Source organism: Egretta garzetta, unplaced genomic scaffold (assembly GCF_000687185.1).
Source record: "Egretta garzetta isolate BGI_Z169 unplaced genomic scaffold, ASM68718v1 scaffold264, whole genome shotgun sequence".
Taxonomy (NCBI): Eukaryota; Metazoa; Chordata; class Aves; order Pelecaniformes; family Ardeidae; genus Egretta; species Egretta garzetta.
In genome coordinates, this window is record NW_009259685.1 from 4,600,406 (window position 1) to 4,625,778 (window position 25,373).

General features: G+C 39.5%; 1 protein-coding gene across 1 annotated transcript in view; it reads left to right on the forward strand.

The window, feature by feature from the left end:
* ADCY2 (adenylate cyclase 2) overlaps positions 1 to 25,107 on the forward strand; it is a 212,722-nt gene extending 187,615 nt beyond the window's left edge. Inside the window, exons 18-25 of the mRNA XM_009638721.2 lie at positions 1,055 to 1,239; positions 2,785 to 2,869; positions 8,743 to 8,901; positions 16,076 to 16,222; positions 17,386 to 17,493; positions 19,572 to 19,686; positions 23,501 to 23,625; positions 24,955 to 25,107. Coding sequence (XP_009637016.1) covers positions 1,055 to 1,239; positions 2,785 to 2,869; positions 8,743 to 8,901; positions 16,076 to 16,222; positions 17,386 to 17,493; positions 19,572 to 19,686; positions 23,501 to 23,625; positions 24,955 to 25,107 — 1,077 coding nt within the window. The remainder of the gene's footprint in view (positions 1 to 1,054; positions 1,240 to 2,784; positions 2,870 to 8,742; positions 8,902 to 16,075; positions 16,223 to 17,385; positions 17,494 to 19,571; positions 19,687 to 23,500; positions 23,626 to 24,954) is intronic.
* Positions 25,108 to 25,373: the final 266 nt, after the last annotated feature.

Here is a 25,373-nt window from a genome sequence, read left to right on the forward strand (position 1 = left end):
AACTGCCTGAAAGGAGGCTGTAGGGAGGTGGGGGTCGGCCTCTTCTCCCCGGTAACAGATGATAGGACGAGGGGGAATGGTTTGAAGTTGCACCAAGGCAGGTTTAGGCTAGACATTAGGAAAAACTTCTTCACCGAAAGGGTTGTCAGGCTCTGGAATGGGCTGCCCAGGAAGGTGGTAGAGTCCCCATCCTTGGAGGTATTTAAAAGAAGGATAGATGAGGTGCTTAGGGACATGGTTTAGTGGTGGGGGGTTAGGTTAAAGGTTGGACTCGGACTCGATGATCTTAAGATCTTTTCCAATGATTCTATGATTCTATGGCTCTATGACATAGGAATAGGAAAGAAAAGGCTTTTTTTAAACAATTGAATGTGTTCTTATGTAGTCATAACTCAAGAGGATTTGACAAACTGGGTTTTTTATATTTACATTATGCATAGGTCATGTTAATAACTTTACATTCTTCATATCTTAGCTTTATTTCTAGAGTTTGTAAAATTGCGTATCTGTGAGGTTTGTAACAACTGTGTATTGCATCAATTTATAAATACTGCAAATATAGGCAATGAAATTGTGGGTTTCAGATTTTTTTTTTTCATACATACAGGGTAGTTATTGAACTCAAGCATGAGTGAAAACCATACAGTGACACAGCAGTAAATCTTTTGTCAGTCTGCTGGCAGTAGGGTCTTGCATTAGAGTTCAGTGCCAGCAGTGGTGTCCCACGAACAGGCATTCCTTGCTACTGCAGATGAGTAAATCAAAAGTGACAAAGGGTGAAAATTAGGGAGCATAAATTAGGAGGATAATCTGGATTCTACTGAGTTTTGAGTGAATTGGAGCCTAGTAGGAAAAAGGGTCTATTTTATGAAATACCAGCATCTGGTTGTTATTGACTGACTGTAAACCATAATGTCCCAGGTTGTGATAGATTCTGTGCTTAAGTGGTCAGTCAATAATTTGTTTTTTAAACTAGCCTGAGCGGTTTATTATGTATGATTTCCTACTCAAGAGCCAAATTCTAACCATTTTCCATTTCATTTTTCTTTGCCAGTATTTTATATACAGCTGCATATTAGGGCTCATTTCCTGTTCTGTTTTCCTGAGGATAAATTATGAGTTGAAAATGGTGATAATGTTGATTGCATTGGTGGGCTATAATGTTATCCTTCTGCATACTCATGGGCCCATGCTGGATGACTACAGCAAATTTATGTATGCAATGGCACCTCTTAGAAGGTAGGTGGATAACTCCAGTCCTTCTGAAATAATTAACAGAAATTAAATACTACCTAATGGCAGTTCTTATGTCATAGAACAGATTTTTTTTCTATGTGTTTGGCTGTATAATCTACAAGTCACAATTCAAAATCCTTGTCATGCTGTGGTTAATATTTGATTTAATGTCACACCTCAGAGCATGAGAATAAAGTAAGTCTGGGTGAGGTGTTTAAATCACATGCCACAGAAGATAGAGTATGGTTTAATTTGCATTTTTCTAATGAAGGACATTAGGAAGAAGTCATCATTAACATTGCTAAGGCCTAAGGCTGAACTTAATTAAGGCTGCTGAAGCATATTTGCTGCAAGCCAAAGAAAATCAGCTTCCTCAGTGCATTGTCTTAAAACTTTACAAATGCAATCTTAGCTATTGAAAAAAATTAGTAGACCAACAATTTGGAATTTTTTTTGCTGTGCTTGCAAATTTGTATGTTGAATTTTCAGTGAGACTGCTGAAATCTTTGCTGTAGGTGATAATAGATAAGACCAAAATTATGACTCTGAGGATTGCTGCATAAAATAATTTTTGGACACATGTAATTTCCACCTCATTTTCAAAACAAAGAGGTGATTCTCTTATATGTAGGCTGAGTGTGCAGTGCACAGAAAAACTGAATATTCAGAGTAGAGTTTCAGTGTCCTTTTTCCTGTGCTGTAAACTGCTCAAGATCTTTAGGACACAGAAACAACCATGGAAAAGAATCTGAATTAAAAACCAAAAAAAAAGGTGTATGTTTTCGTTGCTCTTAAATCTGAAGATCAAATAAACAAACCCAGGTCTTTATGTTTCCATTGCACTAGTGGAAAGGCTATCTCTGTGGTGGGATGGAGAACCACGTGATGGGTTCAATTTAGCGTGTGCTTCTCGCAGCCTTGATTTTGCCAGTCAAGCCGTGTGTCTGTTGGTATTTTCCTTCCTAAATCTCTCAGCAAGGTCCTTCCTTCTTTCAGCAGCATCAGTAGGAGAGTGCTAGTGTGAACTGTTGCCCATTTCCTCTAGTGTCTTTTCCTGAAGCAGAGTTTTTAATAAACTCTGTACAAGATGTAGTTTGTGCCTCCTGTAATTCTGAGGTGAAATGGGATCTTGGGAGTTAGGTGCTTTAGTTTCTGTTTCTTCCCATTCATTGGACAGGGTCAAGCTCTCCATTGTGGAAGTAGTGTCATTACGTAAAAAATCTCTGTGTAATCTGCTTGTACAGAATAAGCACCAAATGCTCTCCATTTGTAAGCAAACGAGGATATTATTTTTACTAAATCCTCATCTTATTACTGGACTTCAAAATGTAGGCACATTTGCACAGAATGTAGTAGAACTAATTAGAGCTACATAATGGAATTAATAATATTTCACCAAATAATAAAGTATATCATATTTAAATGGTCTTACTTTACATACCAGAAAGTAGTATAAATTGTGGTCTTATTCTTGTGCTAAAGTAATTTTCTTTTAACTTTTGAGCGGCTGGCTTCACTTATGTTGTTTTGTTTGTTTTTTTTTAATAGGCCAGGAATACTGAAAGACCTGAAGACAATGGGCTCAATTTCTTTGTTTATATTCTTCGTCACATTACTGGTTTTGGGTAGACAGGTAAGATGCCCACTTCTCTTCATCTGCCAACCTCCACACGCAGCCTCTCACCTTCTCAAATGTTTTTTAGATTTCCTGTCAAACACCTTTATTCCCTTCTGCCCCACACCCTTGCAAAGGAGCGTCAGAAGCATCTAAACAGCTATTTTCTTTATTACCTTCCAATATGCCCTTAAAACTCACCAATAACTGTCATTAAGACTGTATACATTATGCTGATAGTGTGCTGTGACTATTGCTTGTCATGCTGACCAATATTGTCTCATAGCTTCCTAGTGTGCTCCCATCTGCCCGCATCCATCTGCTGTCTCCCTAGTTGCTTAATTACAAGCTATTTTCTTCACAGTTATTACTACTATTTGATGCAGACACAGAAACAATGTAGCACGCACACAGAAGTGTACCACATGCTGAGGCCGCAGTTGCACTAAAACTATGACCCAACAGGAAGCTACTCTTTTTATTACCCAGTTGTTCTTTTTCAGTACATACGTGATGTCAATGGTCCTACCCTCTACAAAGTTGAGGGCAGGTGTGAGGGAAGTTCTCTCTCTAAGTCCTCGGGTCTGTCCATGATCCATGGCTAAAAGCTGCAGTTCCAGCCCATTGTGCCAGGCACGATGGATGCAGTGCACAAGACAGGGTTCTGAGATGGCAGAGGCAATCCATGTGACATCTCATGAACAGTCTGTACCCCCATAGTCTGCAGCCTTGGGAAGAATCTTATCCCATACCACCTTTAAATCACTCATTTACATTACAATTCCCCAACACATAATGACTGTCATTTAAACTGCCAAGCAGGCCCTGCAGGTTACTAGACAAAAAAATCATCTGGCAGCTTCTCCAGTATTTGCTGTAGTGGGGAACATCCTTCTTGAATTAGAAATAACATTCTTCATGTGCCTTGCTGCCAACACTGTATTAGAGTTTGCTCATTTGGTGACGGTAGCAGAGACTGGGGCTGGAGCACCGTTACTTCCACTCAGAAAGAGGGATAAATACTTCATCACACCAGTTGAGAAACTTTAGTCCCTGTCAACCAGGGTGTCAGACAAAGGCAGTGGGGGCAACACCATTGAAAAAGGGAGAGAAGGAATGTCATCTTCACTGGGCAAGGAGAGTATTCCTTTGTGGGTTCAGTCACGTCAACAAGAAAGTTTGTTTTGCATACAACAATGTGTGTGTGTTGTTCCTTGTCACACCAACTGAAAAATGATCCTGTAATGGAAAAATTCTTTGTTTGCAGAGCTGTAGGTCCAGGACCTTTGTCATGATGCCACTTGTTTGTGGCATCTGTTACCTTTGATTTTTCTGCTAATTTATTCTTCCATAAAGAAGAAGGAGAAAAAAACATCTGTGTTTTCAAACAATCTCAAGCAAAGTCTGAATCATAACTGGAAAAAGTTTTGAACTAATTTTAATACATACCTGGCCTAAGACCTGCCATTTTAAATTACTGTTAGTGATGCTGACTGGTAGCAAATGCTTGGGAAAAGAATAGGGGAGAAAGTGAAGCTGTGTAGAGTGACCCTTCCAGGGCCATATGCTTCCCACCGTCTGTCAGCCAGCATTTCTGTGGCAATGTTTAATAGCAATTGATTGCTCTGCTTCCTGTTACACTGTCTGATCCCTTTTTAACCCATTTTATCTTCCTAGTCTTCCCAACACTGTCTGATAATGAATTTCACAATTTGTTAAAAAGTCATGTGAAAATGTCTGTCTTCTTGTTTGCTTTTAAACTTTCTGCTTGCTACTTTCATTGAGTGGCGCCTGCAGAATGCTGTTGAGCCATCTTGGCAGTGTAGGCAAAGTAAAATTCTTTCTTACGCTTCTTCCACAAGGGTAATATACACGTAATTTCTCTGTTTGCTAACGCATTTTTCTACTTTGCAGACAATAATGTCTTTATTCTTCTCTTAATATCTGATTATTTTAACAATGCTAAAGATAATAGCCACTGATGAGAAGGGTGGTCTTTCCATTTTCCTTAGGCTGGCATTGGTGCGTCTCTGTCCCCAGAGTGAGTAACCAGAAAGTTCATTTAAATAAAAAGTGAATGCTTTCCTACAAGCCTAGCTCTATGAACCTGCTCACCACTGGTCAGAGAGATGCCTGTCCTGATGCAAAAGCAAGAGGGGGAATGTGTGTCTTTGGTTGAATGGGGGTGAAGGGAGGGAGAGCTAGTGTATCATCACATTATGTAATATATATACTATATATAAGCCAACTCAATTCTTAGGTTCAACTAATAATTTTAACTGAAAGAAGTAGGCCTTCCCTCAGCTACTCATTCTTATCCTTGTATCTCCTCATTTGTACTGGCACAGCTGCCTGTGGAGCTGTAGAGTGGCCCAAAATAGGGAATTGATCTGGCTTAAAAATTAACCCTGGAAAAATGGTTGGTTTTCAGCCAGATCTTTTTCCTGATCTGGTTTTATGGTGTGGCTGCAGCAATGCTTGTGCCAGAAGAATGAGCATAGGATGGGAGTGAACAGCCAGATGTGAGGTGGAGAAAGTAGAACTGCTTTTTTTTGATGGCCATGCCAGTGTAGGCTACAACCTTTCCCTGGCACTGTGATCAAGTGGTGCGTTTCATTCTGCACGCATGCCATTAGTTATTTGAAAATAGGCTGGCAGCAGGCAGACAGTATGTTGAGAATGGCAACTCTTGCACCCTGCCCAGACATTGCCCGGGAGAACGCAGTTTGGTATGGGCTAGGCTGTGTAAGGAGTGTGCTCATATTTAAACACTATTGAGCATTAAATCTCTCTTACAGCGCAGTTTGAATTACCAGTATTGACATAGCCTGTGAATTCCTTTCTCATCAGTACCTAAAATTACACATATTCCATTACTCTGAAGGCTAGGTGAATATTTTGTTTTTCCCATGATTGATTATATTGTCTTTATCGACACTAAACTTCATTGGCTGTTTTACTGCCCAGATGTTTATGGCAACTTCCCTCAACTGTTTATTTGTAGTCTCTGTTCTGTTTTTTTAGTGAGCTTTTATTCTGTGAGAGGATCCTTCTCAGATAATACAGTGTTTTCAAGAGCCTCTTCTGAAAAAATTTAATTAAAACTTATTTCAAACTTCACTCCTATTCACATGCTCATTGACTTCTTTGTAACAGATGGAGGTACATTTACAGAAGAGGTGTCAACTCTTCCCCATTGTATCAGCTTTAGCTAGTACGTCTAAATAGCTCTTTTCCTTAGCATAGTTTTTCTCCAAAGTACTTTGCTTTATTGTTCCCAGGGTCACCCCAGTTCTTTTTCAAAGTTTTGCATTATATCCTACCATTTGTCAGTTCTCTGACGCTGTGGCTGTTTTGAATGATTAGGCTATCCACCACAAGTTTCAGACCAGCAGCTTTTCATTTTGGTTACTTTAGAGCTGATGACTTCTTGTTCGACTTAATGTGTTCTGAGACATCTTATGCTGACACTCCATGTTGAGACAGTTTCTCAGACTTGCTGACTGTGAGTTATGGCTGTGGGGTGGAATCTCCTTAACTCCCTCACCTGAATGAAAACGCAGGTTTAATTTCTGGCGATCTTGCCTGCTTTAGTGCTGCCTTTGCTGCCCCTTTGCTGAATGCCATAGCAGTCACCTCCCTTGACTGTAGACACCTATGGCATAGGCAGCTACTCTTGAGCTGCTTATCTTGACTTTCTACGTAACATTCTTTCAGTGAGGAGAATTAGTTCATTGCCTCACTAAGGCAAATATTGAAAATAGACCCAGGTGAGTGTCCCACTAGAATTTAAAAATACAAATGCTTGCTTTTGCCCAAGAAGTTACTACTGGTTTGAACTTCTGGGATTGCATTGCATTGCAGATGCATGGTAGTCTCATGTCCTGAAGGAAGCCAATTGCTCTGTGGTGCCCAGAGGAACACTGTGTCCCTCATGCCTCCCTGGGCATTTCACTAGGCTCACCTGCTGGAAGGTGCTGTCAAGTAAAGCAGCATAAGGTGAAGAAGGAAAATTTTGTATCTCAAGGATATTGTGCCTGAAGATGTATAAGGGCCATTCTGAGATATTTTCATTCTGATATGTTGAAAAAGTTCTGGAGATAACATATAAAGCAGGAAACAATCTTGGTTTTCAAATGACTGCAAGGCTACAAAGATTGAACAGGATCTTTAATGACATGTACTACATTGGATAGATCATACAAACAAAAAACCTCCACAGTTTAAAGGAAGTTTTAATAAGGTAGGGCTTTTTTGTTTTCAAAAGTCCGAATAGGCATTTTGAAATATGATACGTGGACTTTTTTAATTTCAAAGCAAATTATAGAATACATTCTGCTTTATTTTTTCTGATTTCTGATTTCTCTGCCATTTTTTGTGGCAGCCTAAGTTTCAATTCAATTTTATACTGAATAAAAAGTAAAGCAGTAAATAAATTTGCTGTTTAATATTAGCTCTTAAAGAAGAAACATATTTTCTTGAAGATTTCAGCTTATCTAGCACCATTTCTTTTCAGTACAAAGTTGGTAGAATGTATGGATACCTAATTTTAGTTTTATGCAAGTCATACAGTTTACTTCTGTCAATTTATGCAAATAATTTTGACATCCCAGGTTTTTGTTGGATTTTTTTCTGCATGAATACAGTTCATGGCATTTGATTTTATCATCTATGTGCGGAACTTAGAGGTACAAATAAATAATACACATATTTAAAAGCTTGCCAAATAATTTTAATACCACCTCATTTCAACTTTCTGCTCTAGCTTTGGCTGTAACCTCAACAAAATATGAATCATTTTGAGCTGTGACAGCCACTGTCCAATCAGAAGGACTGCTCCCATTTGCATGTGAATGCTTACTGACTGCTAATAAAACTAGCAAGCATTTTTAGCTTTTCCTATAACAAGATTATCATCATAATGATGTTCTCCTGGTTAGTAACATAGTCTTCAGTAAGGCTGCCTGATAGCGTTAAACCATTGGACTACATTGAAATAGCTTTTGATTTATATCAGCTCAGATGTGATAGCCAGGCCAGTGGAGGCTTTACTGTAGAAGCAATGCCATAGAATTTACAACAAAACCTTGATAGTATTGAAAAGAAGTTGAGAGCGCTCCACACAAAAATGCATTTTTATTCATTTTTCAACATCTTTGTAATGAAATCAGATCTCAAAAAATACTGATATTCCAAGAATATTACACATTTCCTTATAGTTCCAGTTATTGTTATTGGGGATGTTAAAAACCAATTATGAAAACTCCAGGACAAAAAGAAAAGAAGGATAAAGTATTATAGCAAGCAGTGTAAAAAAAAACCAAAGACAAAACAAAAAAAGCCCCAACAAAATGAAAACTGGGTTGGCCCAACTGACTGATAACAATTTGATAAACTGAAGGCATATTATATCAATAGGCTGTTTTTTCTTGTACTTCCCACTTTTTACCAGGCTTATTGCATGCAAGCTCGTAAAAGTTAGGATTTTCCTGAAATGCCCATTATTCTAAGTGAAATGCTACACTTCAAATAAATAAGACATCATATTAAGTTGCAAAACTGTAAATTGTTTCCATAACAGTGTGTGATTTCTGGAATGAATTTTTACCAATGCCTGAGGGTAAATAAATAAAACTTCCATTATTTGAGGCACCTTGCAACTTCATTTTTTTCCTAGGACTTTTTGTTGGGGGCGCCTTATAAGTTTGATGAAATATATGTCACATAGTGCGTGCTTGGGGGTTGATTTCTGTGGGATCCGGAATCATACTTGAGTGGCCAAATAATAGCCTTGTAAGGGTGATGTACTGTGATTATTTTGTCTCTGAAACCTGTACTCCAGCAGGACAAGATGCCTATTGTTTCTTTACCTCTGTGTCCTCTTGTAACAGAATGAATATTACTGTAGGTTAGACTTCCTGTGGAAGAACAAGTTCAAAAAAGAGCGGGAAGAGATTGAAACCATGGAGAATCTGAATCGGGTGCTTCTGGAGAATGTGCTTCCAGCCCACGTAGCTGAACACTTCTTGGCAAGAAACCTGAAGAATGAGGTCAGCCATCTCTGTATATCCTCTGCTCTTTAAGAAAGCAGTGTATCCTGGAAATACCACTTAATGCTGATGTGAACAGTAGAGCCATACAATGAGATTATAGGTTTACAGTTACTTTCGTTCTCCCTTACCTACCTGAAAGGCTTGCTTTGCAGCGCTGAATGCACCTTAGTACCCTGAAGTAAAAAATGTGAAATTATCTTAAGTGGCAATGCATTTTGCCTTTTGAAGGAGGGGAAGAAAGGATGAGGAGGAAGAAGGGGATGGCTGAATCAACATGGATTTAAATTTAAATCATATGCATTCAGATACTTTTTTTCTTTATGATCAGAGTGGAGCTGCATCCAGGTTCTGAATTTTCTTCTGGGGACCTTGTTTACTGGAGTGAAAATTAACCTTTTCCCTGAAACAGCGGCTATGTTAATTCTGGAAAGAGGTTCTGAACACTGAATTACCTGTTTACTTGCTGCTTATGGACCTAATCCAAGCACCAGAAAAGTCAACCAAAAGACCCCTGTTGACTATGGTGGAAATTAGATCTATTCCTAATATTGCTTTACAGTTTTAATAAAGCAAAAAACAATGAAAAAAATAAAAGCATTTAGAGAGAGTAGCAGTTCTAGAGATCTTAAATGCAACAGTTTTAATTACTTGTGCATACCAAAGAATTGTTCAAAAACTGACCAAAGAGGGGAGAGGGCAGCTTTAGGGATTCATTTTTGATCTCCTGAGCCAAAAAGGACAACGTTTTCCCTTTCACTGTGGTTTGCATTAAGCAGTACGAATCAGTGATTTATATCAGTATTTTAGTACTACCTGCAAATATCCATTTGGTAGCTAATGTCAAGTGCAAACTGCTGTGGGGTTCCTTTGAATCCAGTGAAGACCTTGGCTGGAAGCCAGGTTGGCTTAGCTCCAGTTCTCAGTTCAGGCATTAAACACAGCAAACCATCAGGAGATTGCTTTCTCATTTATGTGCTATTCCACCTCAGCTCCCCCGCAGAGCAACACCATCTGCTCACCTTTGTATTGGCAACTGGATTTATACTGTCACCCCTCAAGATTCGTAGGCTGGATTGAGCTTTAGTAAATTTAGTGAAGATCAGAAATTGTAATGTGCTGAGCTCTCCTATCTACCATGTCAGCCAAAGTAAAAATGGTTTAACATAAATTTAGTGGCATCCCTTTAAAAAAAACCAACTAAATCTTGAGTTGTTTCTTGTTTTGTTTATCTTTAAACACAGTTTTAAAAGAGGGAAGAACCTTTCAAATCCCTGGAAATGTTCAGGAATGTAAGCCTCTGTCATATCTTCAGATGTGTTTCAGTGTCAGCAAGGATGTATTGAGCCTTAAAGGACATTCTGTATGTGTCTATGTATATACACCTAAGAATGTGTTAGGACAGATCAAGCCTTTGTCTTCTTTCTGTGGCTATTTAGGTAAACAGATACTGAATTGAAATTTGTCTGCATTTTCCTTAGTTGCAAACCTTCATGTTAATATGGTTTTATGCATATTCTTTTTTGTTTAAAACAGATTTTGAGGTGAAAATTAATGGATTAATAGTCTGTTTCAAAGTACTGCTTCTCGTAGAATTTCATGCATGCAGCTGTGTGGAGAAAAGGGATGACAAAGTATGCTGCTGAAGAACAGAATGCTGACTGGGAGTAGTGGGACTGTACTTTTAGATGACCAACAAAGGTCTTTTCATAACAGGATACACATTGACTAATGCTGATATGGTAAAAGCAAAGTTACTTCAGAGCAAACTGTAATAAGGCTTTGTTTGCCTTACCAGAACCCCTGGAACTGGGTTTCTGCTTATAGTCTGCATGCTGGGTTCCAAACAGGGTACTTTCTAGTTGAGAGAGAGAAAGACAGGAATAAATATAAAATGAAAAGCAGGAAACGGGGCCAGGATTAAATATATCTGCACCTGGCTTGTGCAGTCTTTTTCTTTATGCTGTTAGCATCCAGATCCCCTATTAGTAAAAAGTGCTCAGGAGCTTTTTGTGCTGCAAGCTAACTGGCAAGCACATTACTGAGCAAGAGGAATCCTGTTTCATTAGCTGCAGGATGGAGCCAGCACCCTACTAAGAGCAGAAATTCTGCCCCAGAGAAGCTGACCACCGTACCCTTCCAAGACCCATCCCAAGAAGGTCTCCAGGCACTGGAGAGGAAGAGGCAACAAGCAGAAATTCAGATTTTATCAAAGGGAAAAAAAAGAAAAAAAAAAGGAGGGGGGGGGGATTGACTGCAGAAGACAGGATATTTTTTGTTGTTGTTGTTGAAAGAAGCAAAGCCATTCATTGCTGGAATGGTGTTGCATTTAATTTTCTGATTAAACATTTTGGAGCATACTGTTTCAAGAGATGTACTTATAGGAAAATTAAGACACCCAATTGCTACAGCCTTTATTATTATGAATGATCAAAATAAACTAGCTGGGAGTGCCTCCTTAAAATTCTCTGACATTTATTGTGACAGCCACAATTACTACTCATCTGATTATAAACAGAGCCGTTTGTTGTTGTTCCCATGCTGGTGCTACGCTATAGAGCATTACTGGGAATGGATATTGCCCCAGTATCAGAGGAGAAGGAAGAGAAACGGGACACTGTTGCTGAGCTTCAGCATATGGCAAGTGTTCACATACAATGTGTTCATCTATTTTTGAGGTGGAGGAGGGGAAAGACTGATAACTGTGGTTATAGAAAAAGAAGATTTATGTCTGTAATTGTAACAGTCAGGCACGCAACCCTTTCTTACAGGTTGATTGTCCCCCTATTGGGTGGACAGCCAAGAGCATAAAGCACATGGATCTTCCTGTGTCACAACAGCACTTTTATTTAAATCTCTGCTCCTGTTTTTTTGCTTAGTCATATTTCTCTTCCTGATGACTGCATTGTGCAAGTTGCCATGATTTATTCTGGGCAACACTTCTACTTTCAGGGAAGACAGCAAAGGCCATTCATGCTAGCTAATTAGGGCTTCATGTTTAATGTCTGTAAGGCAGACGTTTTTTTCAGTGGCAGTCGTAGCAAGACAGGAGTTGCCACCCATCAGCAGTCCAGCCAACTGCAGGGCTCAGGCAGTGTCCAGTGTTAGATACTTCAGCAAAAGTTCGAGGAACAGCTGAAGATTAATGTGATTATTATTTGAAATTCATTTGAAATTGATGTAAAAGCCCTTCTGCTTTTACCCATAAATGTAAGGGCATATTTTGCTTCTGCAAATGCTTTTTATACACTTCCTAGTTATGCATTTTTCTAGTATTCACAGAAGCATGCAGGGGTTTAACCCCCTAAGCTCTTGGCTTTCATGTTGTTGAGTAGCAATGACATACACACTTCCATCTTCTACCACCTCTGCTTCATATTATTCAGTAATACTATATGCCTGAAGCACTACATAGCTGGCCTCCTTTTCCTGTAAGGGTTCAGTTGTAGCTCCTAACAGATCTGTATTCTTATAACTTGAAGTTCCATTCTCAAATAAACCTTTACATGGTGTTAGTTTCCATGTGCTATTTCAGATATGGCACCATCCCAGTATCATCTCTGTGCCTAGATTTTGTCTGTTTCACAAACTTTACAACTAGTATCTCATCAGTATCATAATTCTGGCACATTTCACATTCTCAGGATGAAAAATCAGCAGGATTCAGTAAAGCAAATAAAACAGCTGGTATCTAATGCTAATCTGGTAAATTAAAACAATTTTATTTTTACTAATTAACAGAATCCCTAGGAAAATAGAATTGTGTATTAATATTAATTTTAACTGTACTATTATTTTGGCTGGATTTAACTTACTGGATTTTTCAAGCTGGTAGGAACATGGACAAAAAATTTTTATTTTAAGTATTTGATCACAAATGTATACAACTTGTTTATTTTGTCAGGTCAAGTTTCAAAACTATGTGTAGTAATCCGTGTTTTGAGTAATGATTATCTACATTCTGCTATAAATACTCTTGTATCCCCCTCCAGCCTTTTATATAGCACTGTGAATTTCCCCTTCTGTATTACCAAGGCCCTATATATTTTTGATGCAGCCCTCTATTAATACCCAGCACCATGTGTGTGGCCTGAATTCCTTCGTGCAAAATTGAAAACAAGTTACAGGGAGCATGACTTGAGGAAACAGAAGGAAAGCTGAGTTAACCACAGACTGTAATTCCTATTCTGCTAACTTGCCTATGAAAAGCACTCAGCACGTCAGATCTTAACTTTTTAGTATATTTATATGCAAATGTTATTGTAGCTTCAGCGTAGACATGCTTGAGGTAAATTTGAAGTAGGTAGATGTGAAGCAAAATGAAGACTGCAGAAGCTAAACATTTGAGGAATGAACCTGTTAATCTTCTTCTACTGCTCCACTTAACTGATTTCTAGCTAATTTGAGGATATCTGCACTGAGTCTAGGTGGGCACTTGCTCAAGCTAGACGCCAGTGTATGTCGCTGCAGCGTTACAGAGTGGACCTGGTTTTAAGTGTGAGAGGCTGGAGCAGAGAGAGGTCATTTGGGGCCTGAGCTTCTGAATTTCTTAGAGTCATCCTGCATAGTTTCAGGCACTCCTCTTGAGTGCCTACATTAGGAAAAATTACCTCTTTACCCTTTTTTCCACAACTGACTGAGAAGGAGAAACACTGAGGTGATTCTGCCCATCTGGCATTAAAATGACCTTCCAGATAGGCACATCTGCTGTACTGACAATACAGGACACATAGGATGACTGTGCTCTCAAATTAAATACTTCAGTCAGGTGCTTAAGTTGCCTAAATTCAGTTGACATCCAGCCAGAGGGGTTCCCCTCATGTTTTTGGAGATGGATAAAATTGATGGCAGAAAAATATTATCACAATATTGGTTCTTCATGAAAAACTCTCTTGGCAAGAGGACAATGGAGATCCAGAACTCCTTTGAAGTTTAGTAGTGATATGACAGCGAACTGACTGCACAAGTTAGTGCAACTAACCCATCAGCTTGGTTGTTTTGTTTAGTTGCTTTTCAATTGCACAGTCAGGTAACTTTAAAGAGATACTAATTTTGTATATAAGGCTGTAAGCTGGATGTCAGATATAGCTGGGCGATTTCAACTGGCTCAGCTTTGAGAATATAAATAATAATGGTGAACTGCAATGATATATTCCATCCCCATTGCACAGAGGCATGGTGGAGCTTCAGTGAAGCTCTGGTTATGGAATCCTTAGAAAATAAAGGGGCAGAAAAATCTAGTAATAAATCATCTACCTTCTCCAGCTGCCCATCATAGAATCATAGAATCATAGAATGTTTTGGGTTTGGAAGGGACCCCTAGAGGCCCTCTAGCCCAACCCCCCTGCAGTGAGCAGGGACACTGCTAACCAGATCAGGTTGCTCAGAGCCCTGTCCAACCTGGCCTTGAATGTTTCCAGGGATGGGGCCTCCACTGCCTCTCTGGGCAACCTGTTCCAGTGCGTCACCACCCTCACTGTAAAGAATTTCTTCCTTATATCCAGTTGAAACCTACTCTGCTTCAGTTTATAGCCATTACCCCTTGTCCTGGCACAGCTGGCCCTACTAAAAAGATTTTCCCCATCTTTCCTATAGGCCCCCTTTAAGTACTGAAAGGCCGCAATCAGGTCTCCCCGCAGCCTTCTCTTCTCCAGGCTGAACAAGCCCAACTCTCTCAGCCTGTCCTCATAAGAGAGGTGCTCCAGCCCTTGGATCATTTTTGTAGCCCTCCTCTGGACCCGCTCCAACAGGTCCATGTCCTTCTTGTGCTGAGGGCTCCAGAGCTGGACGCAGGGCTCCAGGTGAGGTCTCTCCAGAGCAGAGTAGAGGGGCAGAACCACCTCCCTCAACCTGCTGGCCACACTTCTCTTGATCCAGCCCAGGGTACAGTTGGCCTTCTGGGCTGCCAGTGCACATTGCCAGCTCATGTCCAGCTTTTTGTCCATCAGTTTCATGTTCCTCCCTGTCCACTGTTATTTTCATGATTGCCCGGAAACTTCCCTCACACTTGGTCTGGAATGAGGCAGTCAACAGTTTCCCCATAGTTCTGCTATTTTTCAGTTATACATCACCAACAGAGATTCACTATGTCTGTACACTTCTCTGTAGAGATACACCACATTCTTTCAAAAAAAAAGTACTGCCAGTAAAATTGAAAAAAAAGCTTTAATAACTAAAAGGGGAAATAATATTTGATGCTTCTTGAAATCACAGAACAAATCCTATTCACCTTATTCATATGAGTATTGAAAACCTTGTTTTACTCAAATAATAACTTGAAGAGAATTTGATTTTATAGTAGCTTACAGCATCTTTTATTGCTGTGGTTACCTTTGTGCACAGATATTGTTATTCTTTTAAAGTATTAGTTCAATAAATATTCTTTCATTCCTTTTTTTTTTTTCAGGATGTGAATTTATCCTGAAAGAAGAGATATCCTAACTTTTAAGGGTAGTGGAAAGGAAACTGAAGGCAGGGGCGGGTGTGGTTGGTCTTTTTTAGTACCAGAATCTTCCTGTGGAGCAGAGGTGCTCTCAATTCAGTGGTCACAGAAGGCAGTGGAGAATCTGACATAAATAAGTTTTAGTTCAGTTGAGTTCTTTCCCTTTGGCTCAGCTCCTTGTTATGGGAAAGAAATGACAATTATTTTGTCCTACTAGGCATCTTGTCATTTTAGGTTAAGAACTATCAGGATTGTGTTGCATTATGCATTTGTAGTGCATCGGGTTTGTGATTTTGGTTCAGTTTTCTAGTTATTACAATAACACAAACAGCTAATAATAAATTAGAGATTATTTTGCAAAATACAGTTTCAGCCGTGCAAGCCAGGCCAAATTCTCTTCATGAGAAGCCTCAGAAATGGTCCCTATCTAATAAATCAGTGAACTTTTTATGTTCACGGAGTTAATGGCCAGGAGGGAAAAAAGCTAACTTCAAAGCACTAAAATATTTTCAGCTGTGTATGTTGAGGCCCTTCAACAAACAGGTATATACAACATTTAAAATTAATAAATGCAACTAAATGCAAAAAATACCAAACCACCATCTTAAGGCATTCCAACCACTGCAACACCTCCCTTTTCAGAACCAGGACACTGTGTATTAATAAGGAAGCTTTTATTTAGAGCTGGGTATAACAGATTCTTTTTTCTCTATTCTGTTTTCTTTTGGACAGGATCTATATCATCAGTCATATGACTGTGTCTGTGTCATGTTTGCCTCTGTTCCGGATTTCAAGGAATTTTACACAGAATCTGATGTTAATAAGGAAGGCTTGGAATGTCTCAGGCTGCTAAATGAGATCATTGCTGACTTCGATGATGTATGTACTTCTAACAACAATCAACATATGGTTTCAATCTTAATAACCCAGGGTATGCAACAGTAAGCAAACATACTTGAAAGGGAGAGTGGAAGAGCTGTCAGAAAAGAACTGTTACTTGCCTAGTCACTTGGAAATTACTTAAAGGGAGTATTAAAGGAAAAAGAGATTTATGTGAGATAAATCAGATATTGATCTGACATGATATTCAATTGTTTTTGTTTCGCTATAATGAGAATCCTATGTGTATATCTGATGGAGAAATTTTTGCCCTTTAGCTGCAGCTCATGAGGCAGTCATATTACATGCCATATATTAACTACAGTTTGTAAATACTAGTTCCTAAAGTCAGGTACGTAAATCTATGTACCCTGAAATGATATAGCTTTGTGTTATACCTGACCTGTGTTGCTCTCATTATACAGAGCGTTGATCAGTTGATACATGAGCAACTCAAAGGATTGTATAAGTTATAATATTCCATTCTCTGAAGTTACAAGCAAGTACAGACTACAGATGGATTGTGAAAAGGCAGCTGTAAAGGTCTCACCGAGAAGAGTATTTGTCTTAAATAAGTTTATTAGTGATGAAGATACCAGAAAAAGGAGTTAAGATCACGTCATGACTCAGAGAGCACAGTCTGAGTTTGTGGATCTGCAGCTCTAGAGGGTATTTTAGCAGCAAACCGATTTGGAGAACACTGGAATGTTCAAAAAAACCTGGGATATGAACTAAAATCCTTGGATTTTAGTCCCATTGGCATGGACCACCCACTGGCATGGAAGAAATGCTTACTTTCAGAAAGCTGCTTAAAACTTAACTGTTGGCTCACATGATGACTCAGGTCCAGCATCAAATGAGTGCAAAGTCTACTGACTTTTAAGACCTGTATGTAAAATAAGGTGGAATTTATTCTCATTACTATAAATTTAGTCCTTTTATAATAAAAAAGATATCTTAGCAGACAGAAATTCCTTTTCCTTGGGGTCTGTAACCATTGTTTTATCCATCCTTAAGTCCTTCATCCTGTATTTGTGAAGCCATTTGGGGTCTATTAAGAGACTGTTCTAAGAACTGATGCTTTGAATGCTGTTAATGCAACAATGCTGTTAGAGTAACAAGGTTGCTGATCTGAATAATGAATAACCATCCTTGGTTTACAGTTACTGTCAAAGCCAAAGTTCAGCGGAGTTGAAAAGATAAAGACCATTGGAAGCACTTACATGGCAGCAACAGGACTGAGTGCTACGCCCAACCAAGAACAGTGTCAGGTACAGGAAAACGTTCCTGCTTGATAAAAAGAAATGTTCAAATGAAGGCTAAAATTCTGTTCATTAAACTGCAGGCTATGTATAATGTTGTGGCCTAGGTTTTTTTTTCTTATTAACATAGATTGTATTGTACTAGACAAGTGTATACTTTTGTTTAGTAGTCTCTGTGAATTATTGTTCTTCACATTGCGCTTTGAAAATGCCACCTCTGTACTTGCTAAGTCTAAAACAGGCCTTCTGCTCTAAATACAATATGGCATTTTATTCCTACATGCTGCAGCAGAACTGGATTTATAGAGTGTACAAAAGACTGAAAGAATGAGTGTTTTCCATTGTAAGCTGGGAGGGCTGAGTAGCCATGTTAACCATACACTTACAGAACCCTCAGGCTCAGCATTGAGAACATGTTCCTTGGTTTCTGGTTTAGTTAATAGGGTAGGATTGGGAAGTGCAGTCAGTAGAAATGAAGTTCAGAGGAGCAATTCATAACTTTTAAGCAAAAACCTTGCTTTTGCCATGATCTTTAAAGTACTGCAGGTTAGCAACAGAGACAGCAATTATGAATCAACACATTCTCTGCTAAGGATTAATGAGCTCTTGCCAAACTCATGTTCCTTCTAGACAGAAGCAATTAACGCCTGAACTATAGACCCTAAGGATCCTGAGGGCAAAAATAAAAGAATTATTTTAAATTAGCTCTGACATTTAATACACGGAGGTGAAGGGGATGGAGGAAATGCAGAACTGTAGACTGGGGATGAGAAGATATAGAGGAGCTCTCAATCACAACTAAACCTAGTGTGTGCACAGGAGAAAATTTATCATTTCAGTTATTTCCACAAACTGTGAATCAAGAGATCCAAGTTTTAGTCTTCCTTTGGTGATTTAGTACACATTTTCAGAAGAAATCCACCAAAAATCAGCAGCCTTCACTCCCAATGCCCAAAGATCCATGTGGCAGTGCCTGACGGCTCGGCATGCTGCTGGGAACAGCCCCAGCTTAAAACAAGCACCCATGGAAGAGCAAGTGCCTAAGGAGGGGGTCTGAATACATCTACTGAGCAGGAAACCATCTATCCTAGCTAGGAGTGAGCTCCACAAAGGAAATGGGCTTCATTCACCTAAACAGCTGCTCTGGCAAGCTCCGCTACTGTCCCACCTAGGCTGATGCATCTACTCTATGAATTATCTCCCAAAGTTGTCACCCGTCCATCTCTTCTGTCACTTGATCTCAAGAAATGAGGAAGATTCAGTAATTTCTCATGGAGATCAGTGAGTCCACCTCTTACAGAATCATTCTCTTGTCAGGGTCCTACCCTGGGCTGCGGGAACCCAAAAATCAATTTTCTCCTCAGCCTGAGAGGACTCAAACCAGTACTTAGAAATCAGACGACACTGTTAATGTATGAGCATACATTAAGTCTATAGCCTTTATAAGTGGTATAAGCATTGAGCTACTAAATTAGGGGGTAGAGGATGGGTTGCCGCCTTCCTCTCTTCCTCTTGTATTTTATTAATTTTCAGATCTATTAGATGTTCTCAGAGGTGCTTGCTTATCTGCCAGATGAGATCAGTGGAGAAACTCTTAAAAATGAAAATATTACTGGAGCTTAAGCATTAACTGGGGTGCCGAGCTGTGCAACAGTGAGAGGGAGGAGTCCCTGTGGGGCTGTCCGCAAGCATCATTTATTATTAAAGGCCGTAAAATAGAAGCAGACACTTAGAGAAAATTAATGACCAAATCCTAGGTACACATAGACACTGAGTGTCTGTGGGATCGGATAGCAGCTAATCAGTTGTTTGACAATCAAAATATTAGATTAGACATGTTTTGGATCTATCATCTCTGCCTGATTGTGTAAGTAAAGTGCATCCTGGTCTATTGGCCATTGTTCAGTCTAACTGATGTTGGAGAGGGCACCATCTTCTACATTACTTTGCTTCTGCTGCCTGCTGGCATTAGGAGGTCCCAAAGGGTTTAAGTGCTTTCAAGTGTTCAGCATATTTTGGTTGTATTCTCACAGCAACTAAGGCTAAGGAAAATTATTTTATTCTGTTTGTTTGGCTGTATAATTCAGGAACCTGAACGACAGTATATGCACATAGGAACCATGGTGGAGTTCGCGTTTGCCTTGGTGGCAAAACTGGATGTCATAAACAAGCATTCATTCAATGACTTCAAGTTACGAGTAGGTACGTATCACCGGATTTTTATGAGAATGTCATGGGGGAGGGGGACAATTCAGTGTGAAGCACCAGCTGATTAAAGTGCTAGTCGAACTGACCAGAAGGGCCATGAAAGTAAATGTCACCATCTTTACCCTGTTTAAAGGCAGCCTATGTGGTATTGCCCATTAACCATAGCTGCCGTTGTGTCAAGGAGTGTTTCAAGGCAGGACTCGGAAAAGGGCAGTATTCCTAAGTAAAGGATGGTTGAAAAATACATCCCCCTGGCTCTGAATTGCTTTATGGTAACTCTATAATAATTATTCTAGAGGTTGTTAACTGCATAATTTGTTTAAGCTTATCAATGCCAAAGGACACACAAAGACTCTAGGGCTTTACAAAACCATATAAATGGTTTTGGAGGACAAGAGCCATAAGAGGCCAGTGAGGCTGGAGTCTGAAATATTTTAGATGTACTAAACCCAGACAAGCATACAAAAATGCACCCTTTCCTTCCCAGCATTAGACAGGGAAGGATATTTGTCTTCTTCATTATTCTGTGGTTATTGACAAATAAGAGCAAAGCAGACTGGTTGTCTATATTTGAAAGCTTACATGTCAGCTTCTCATTGCTTCTACTTGCGCATTATGGCATTTTAAAAAAGAAATAGGCAGCTGCAGTAAGCCATGGAAAGCATGATGAATTAAATGAATTCAGAGCTGGTCAAGAACCTTATGTTCCAAAATGTTTATTTCCTGATAACAGTATAGCAGTTTTACAATGCAATGTGTAACTTGGAAAGTGTGAAATGAAAGCAGTAAATAAATATTGGAAACCCATAAATCCTGTAAACATGTCAGAAGTATTTGATTTCCAGCTCTTCTCCTGTCTTGTCTTTCTCTTGCTGTGCTGCTTGCTTTTCCTTTCTGCTGCTCCTCTCACGTTTATTTCACAGTGCCACCCACTGGCACAACTTGCTATCGCCTGACTTGAAATATTCGTGTGCTCCTGAGAGTGCTCCTTTGCCAGTAGGTTTTGTATTCCTTGCTAGAGTTAAAAAAATGACAAAACAAATCTAAAGTATGCTTCCTTCTCAAAGCATTACAGAACTTACACGTTTTTAAAAAAAACTGTAACGATACCATATTTCTGTACAGGATAAAAGTTCTCGTCTTGTCATAGATGACACATGTCACATACTTGCAAACATATCGGCAGTGTCAGTAGAGATAAAGAGCTGCTGAGTGTCAGGGCTAAATCCACAAACTGATTAAAGCAATACTGTTTCCTTTAAAGTGAGGATCATGAAGTGAACTTTCTAGGGGAAAAAGAGATGCATACTTGTGATTTTTAAAGTGTTTGCTCTAGGTTCCAGAGAAGTCAAGAGTCCTTTGCTTCATGAAATGATTAAATCTACAAAGGGACACAGGGCCCAAACTGGCACTTTTGCCCCCTTAATCCAATATAGGCACCACTGAGGTCTTCACTTCCATCTTAACTTCACTTCTTCTCCACTTCCCACCAGCACCTGACCATGAAAGCATCTGATATCCATAGCAATTAATGCCACAGAAACATTTGAGCATCCGGCCTCTGACGTAATCCCCACTTTAAACCCAAACTGCCATTTGTAAAAGCCTTCCTTGGCCAGCATCTAACCCCAGAACTGTTGCAACTCACTAGAGGTCTCAGCTTTCAACCTTCATTTTCTGTGATTGCCTGGAATGCTAGTTGTGCCTTAGGAGGTACGCAGCCTACCCTGATGTTGTCAGGCAAGGGAGGGGATCACCTAGATTATATTTCAAGCATTCCTCCCCTTCTGTTGGCCAAGGTGCTTGATTTATTAGACAAGCTCAAATATGCTTTTGCAGCAAGTTTTGCACAGGTACTGGTTTTTTTTTTCAGGGCAGAATAGAGGCTGATAGGTTGTTTTCCATATAGCTGCATGGTTAGAACATTTGTCTGTGTTGTAGGTGGACTTAATTTGGTTCCGGCTTTTGGCTGAGGCTGCTCAAGCATGGGGATCCCTGTTTCCTGGAGAATGCTATGAGCCCAGGCCGCAGGATACTTTGCAATGAGATATTCTCTGTCTGTCCTGCTGTACAGTATTTGCTGAAGAGTGTTTGCCTTTTCATGGAATAATTAAATGTCTCTTTGGATATGAGAGAAGGAGACAGATGGTATCACCCTCTGTTCGAGCATTCACCTGGACCAAGGGTGCTACTCTTCCAGCCTTGTCCCAACAAACATTCACGTGTGTCAGGTGAAGGAGACCAAAACACATTCCTAAGAGATATGGGTAGAAGTACACTTGAATCTTGAAGCTGTCTCTCCAGTCCCTGAGGTGTTACTCAAACCATCAGCAGTGGTGGTTAAGGAAGGAGGTAAAAAAAAACCCAACAAAACAGACCACCCACCTCCTGCCCATTGTATTTTGTAGAAAAGTCCCACCGCACTGCCCTAATTTCTGGGCTGTGGCAGAGCATATGCCACACACATCTCTTCAGTATTCCCTACTAGTCAGCTTGGGCTACTCAGCCAACGGCTGTTGTGGATTCCACTCTTAGGTCCCTTGTGCTTTCTATGTGTTGGATATCATGAAGCAGAATGCAGAGTGTGGCAAGACCTAAGTCCCTTTGTGCATTTAATTCCGAGTACTTAGACAAATATTTTTCAGGTTCTATCTGGTATCTTTTAGGATTTGCATATTTCCTCAATTTTCTAAGTTTATCTGCTATAGTCACTTTTTCCAGGGCTTCCAAGTGGGCTTGTAGTGTGGTTGCTAGCCCATGGTGCCATGCTACGTATGATCTGTATGAGATGAGCCAGCTCTGAGATACCTCCCAATGCTGCAATCTCACTTTCATTTTGCTGCATAGATATATCCCTAGTGATGGTTTCTGTCTAGGAATTAATAGAAGTCAGTTATGATCCACTGTTGTGGAGATAATTTTAGAAGTCCAAACTACTCACTTGTCCAGGGTTTAGTTCTCACTAGGTCTAACTTGGTTTTCCTGCTCATCAGTATATATAGTTACAATTATAGTGTATTTGATGCTGGTTAACGATAGTGCTTTCGATTCTGCTTCCTGGTTTCCTTCCCCAGTAGCAGAGTACAACTCACTCCCGTTACATGCATAACATAGGATACAAACTCACTGCAAGATAAAAAATGCCCAGAGTCTAAGGAGGGACTATACTATGTTTTTCTTCACCCTTACAGTGTGCATTTCAGAGCTAGCAATTTGTTGCTCTTACTCCATGCTTAATCAAATTATTTGAATACATATATTTATATTGCAGTTATTTAGGACCATTCTGTGGGCAATCCAGCCTTCAGAACAAGGCTTCAAACCCTTCCAGCATATTCACATTTGTTCCTTCTACATTAAAGAAGCAAAGAATAGTATAAAAGTCATTTGATTTGGCCATCAATGGTTTCAGAGAGAAGTCCTTTTCACTACAAGTAGAAATGAAGAGAAATCCTTGTATATCTGTTTCCCCAGAAGCTGCTGCTCTCCCACAGTGTGTTCCTCATGCTATCTAATAAAGGCAGTAGTAGGTTATTAGGATGCTAATGGTTGAAGGTATCAAATTTATTCAGGATGGGAGTGAGTTGTAAAGGTAAAATCAGATACACTAACTTTTGGTATTTTTATAACTAACATCGTCCTGCTGTAAATGGTTGATAAAACAGTTGTGAACAGGCCACTGGTTGCTGTACTCACTATTCAGCACAGGCCAAATACCATGTTCATTGACTTGATATGTGACCAGAGGTACTATGTGTCCTTGTTGGGTGGATCTTCTTTTTTAATATTAAGTTCTGATGTTTTCCAGGTATCAACCATGGACCTGTAATAGCTGGAGTAATCGGAGCTCAAAAACCACAATATGATATCTGGGGCAATACAGTAAATGTGGCCAGCAGGATGGACAGCACTGGTGTCTTAGATAAAATACAGGTAAGTCTTGGTTTTATCCTAGTATTTATCTTAACCTTTTGAGTTTGGTGCTTAAAAAACACCATATATTTGTATGCTAAACAGGTCTGTGTTTTGGAGCTAAGGATGGCTACAAAAAAAAATTACCTACCAGTTGTACCTGTACATTTCAAAAGAATTACACCTTGGGCAGAAATGTAAAGAATTAAAAGGAAACTATAGGGAAAATGGAAGGAGAATCAAAACTTTGTCTTGACCCTACAGAGGAATACAGTGGAGGAAGTCATGGGTTGCCTGGAAATGCATCCCTCTATTAAGAGAGGATTTGAGGGAAATCACATTTGTATTCTGTGAATTTCTAAACTCGTAAAAAACTAGCTACCTTATCTCCGAAGGGCATTCCTAATGTTAATTATTTTGAAATACAGGAAGTGACCATAACTGCTGTACATCAAGTTAAATCCATAAAGCAATCATGAAATTTGCCTTTTAATGAACCATGATTATTAATAATCTTTATAGATTATTATCTGTATAGACTATAGATAGACCTGAATAGAAAAGACCTTCAATTTACTGAGTTTGCAGTGATACCGTATACAGGGGTCACATCTTAGGTATCTGCCTAGTATGCTGCCTAGCACTTTGGGATCCCTGCATGTGATTGAGAGCACTCCAAATCTATGATTGAGACTATTCAGAACTAAATAATGGAAAAGTAGAGTTACCAGCTGTTGGTCGAAACTGAAAACAGAAGGGATGTCAAAGCAATGACATCTACAAACCATTGCTTGCTTCACTAAGAAACACAGTCTGAGACAACTGATGCTGCAGAACAACCTCTGTCCTGGTGGGCTTTCACCTAAAATGGCAGAGTGGCCAAAAGTTTAGTTCTTTGCCACTTATGTGAGGAAGTGGCAACAGCAGCTCTGACAGATGATGCTAACATCTCACTATCACTTCGTTCACATAGCCTTAGTATTTGCAAAAAGATGGGGAAGCTTAGGCCTACCGAAATGAAAAACAGCTCCCAAAGTTGAGAAAAATGCTGTATGGGGAAGAGTGTTGTCCCTAGTGCTGTTTGTCTGTTTGTGAGCCCTCTGTTTGCAATCCTGGGTAGGAAATGGTTATACCCCATTTGATACTTGACACAAGCGATTAGGAGGGGCATCCAGCAACAGACTATTCAAAAGCTCAGGTTCTCAAACCTCACTTGAGACCCTTAAATGCCTTATACACATTACAGCAAAACCCTTATAATTGCTCAGAACATATGTTCTCTTCACTCTCAGGAAGAAGATTCTGCTTTGCTCTGTTATCAACGCTGGTTGTATTACTGTGTTGTTGCAGGTTACAGAGGAGACAAACAATGTCCTGCAAACACTGGGGTACATGAGCACTTGCAGAGGAATAATAAACGTAAAAGGAAAAGGAGAACTGAAGACATACTTTGTACATACCGAAATGACAAGATCCCTTTCACAAGGGAACGTGGCATCTTGAAGAGTGCTTGTATGTGTCATCAATACCATATTTTCAGGAAAGTATCACGCACTTTTTAACTACATTTTGGCCCTTAACATGCGTGCTATTTTCTGGTATGTGGCACTTATTTTAATATGGCTGCAGAATAGTCCCATGAGCCATCATTTTGCACCTTGATATTCCTATGTTCGAGGACAGTTGCGATGTACGCTATAGGACTGGAAGATTGTACTGCAACTTGCACTGTTATTCAAAGACAAGAAAAGAAGGGATAGAAATTAAAA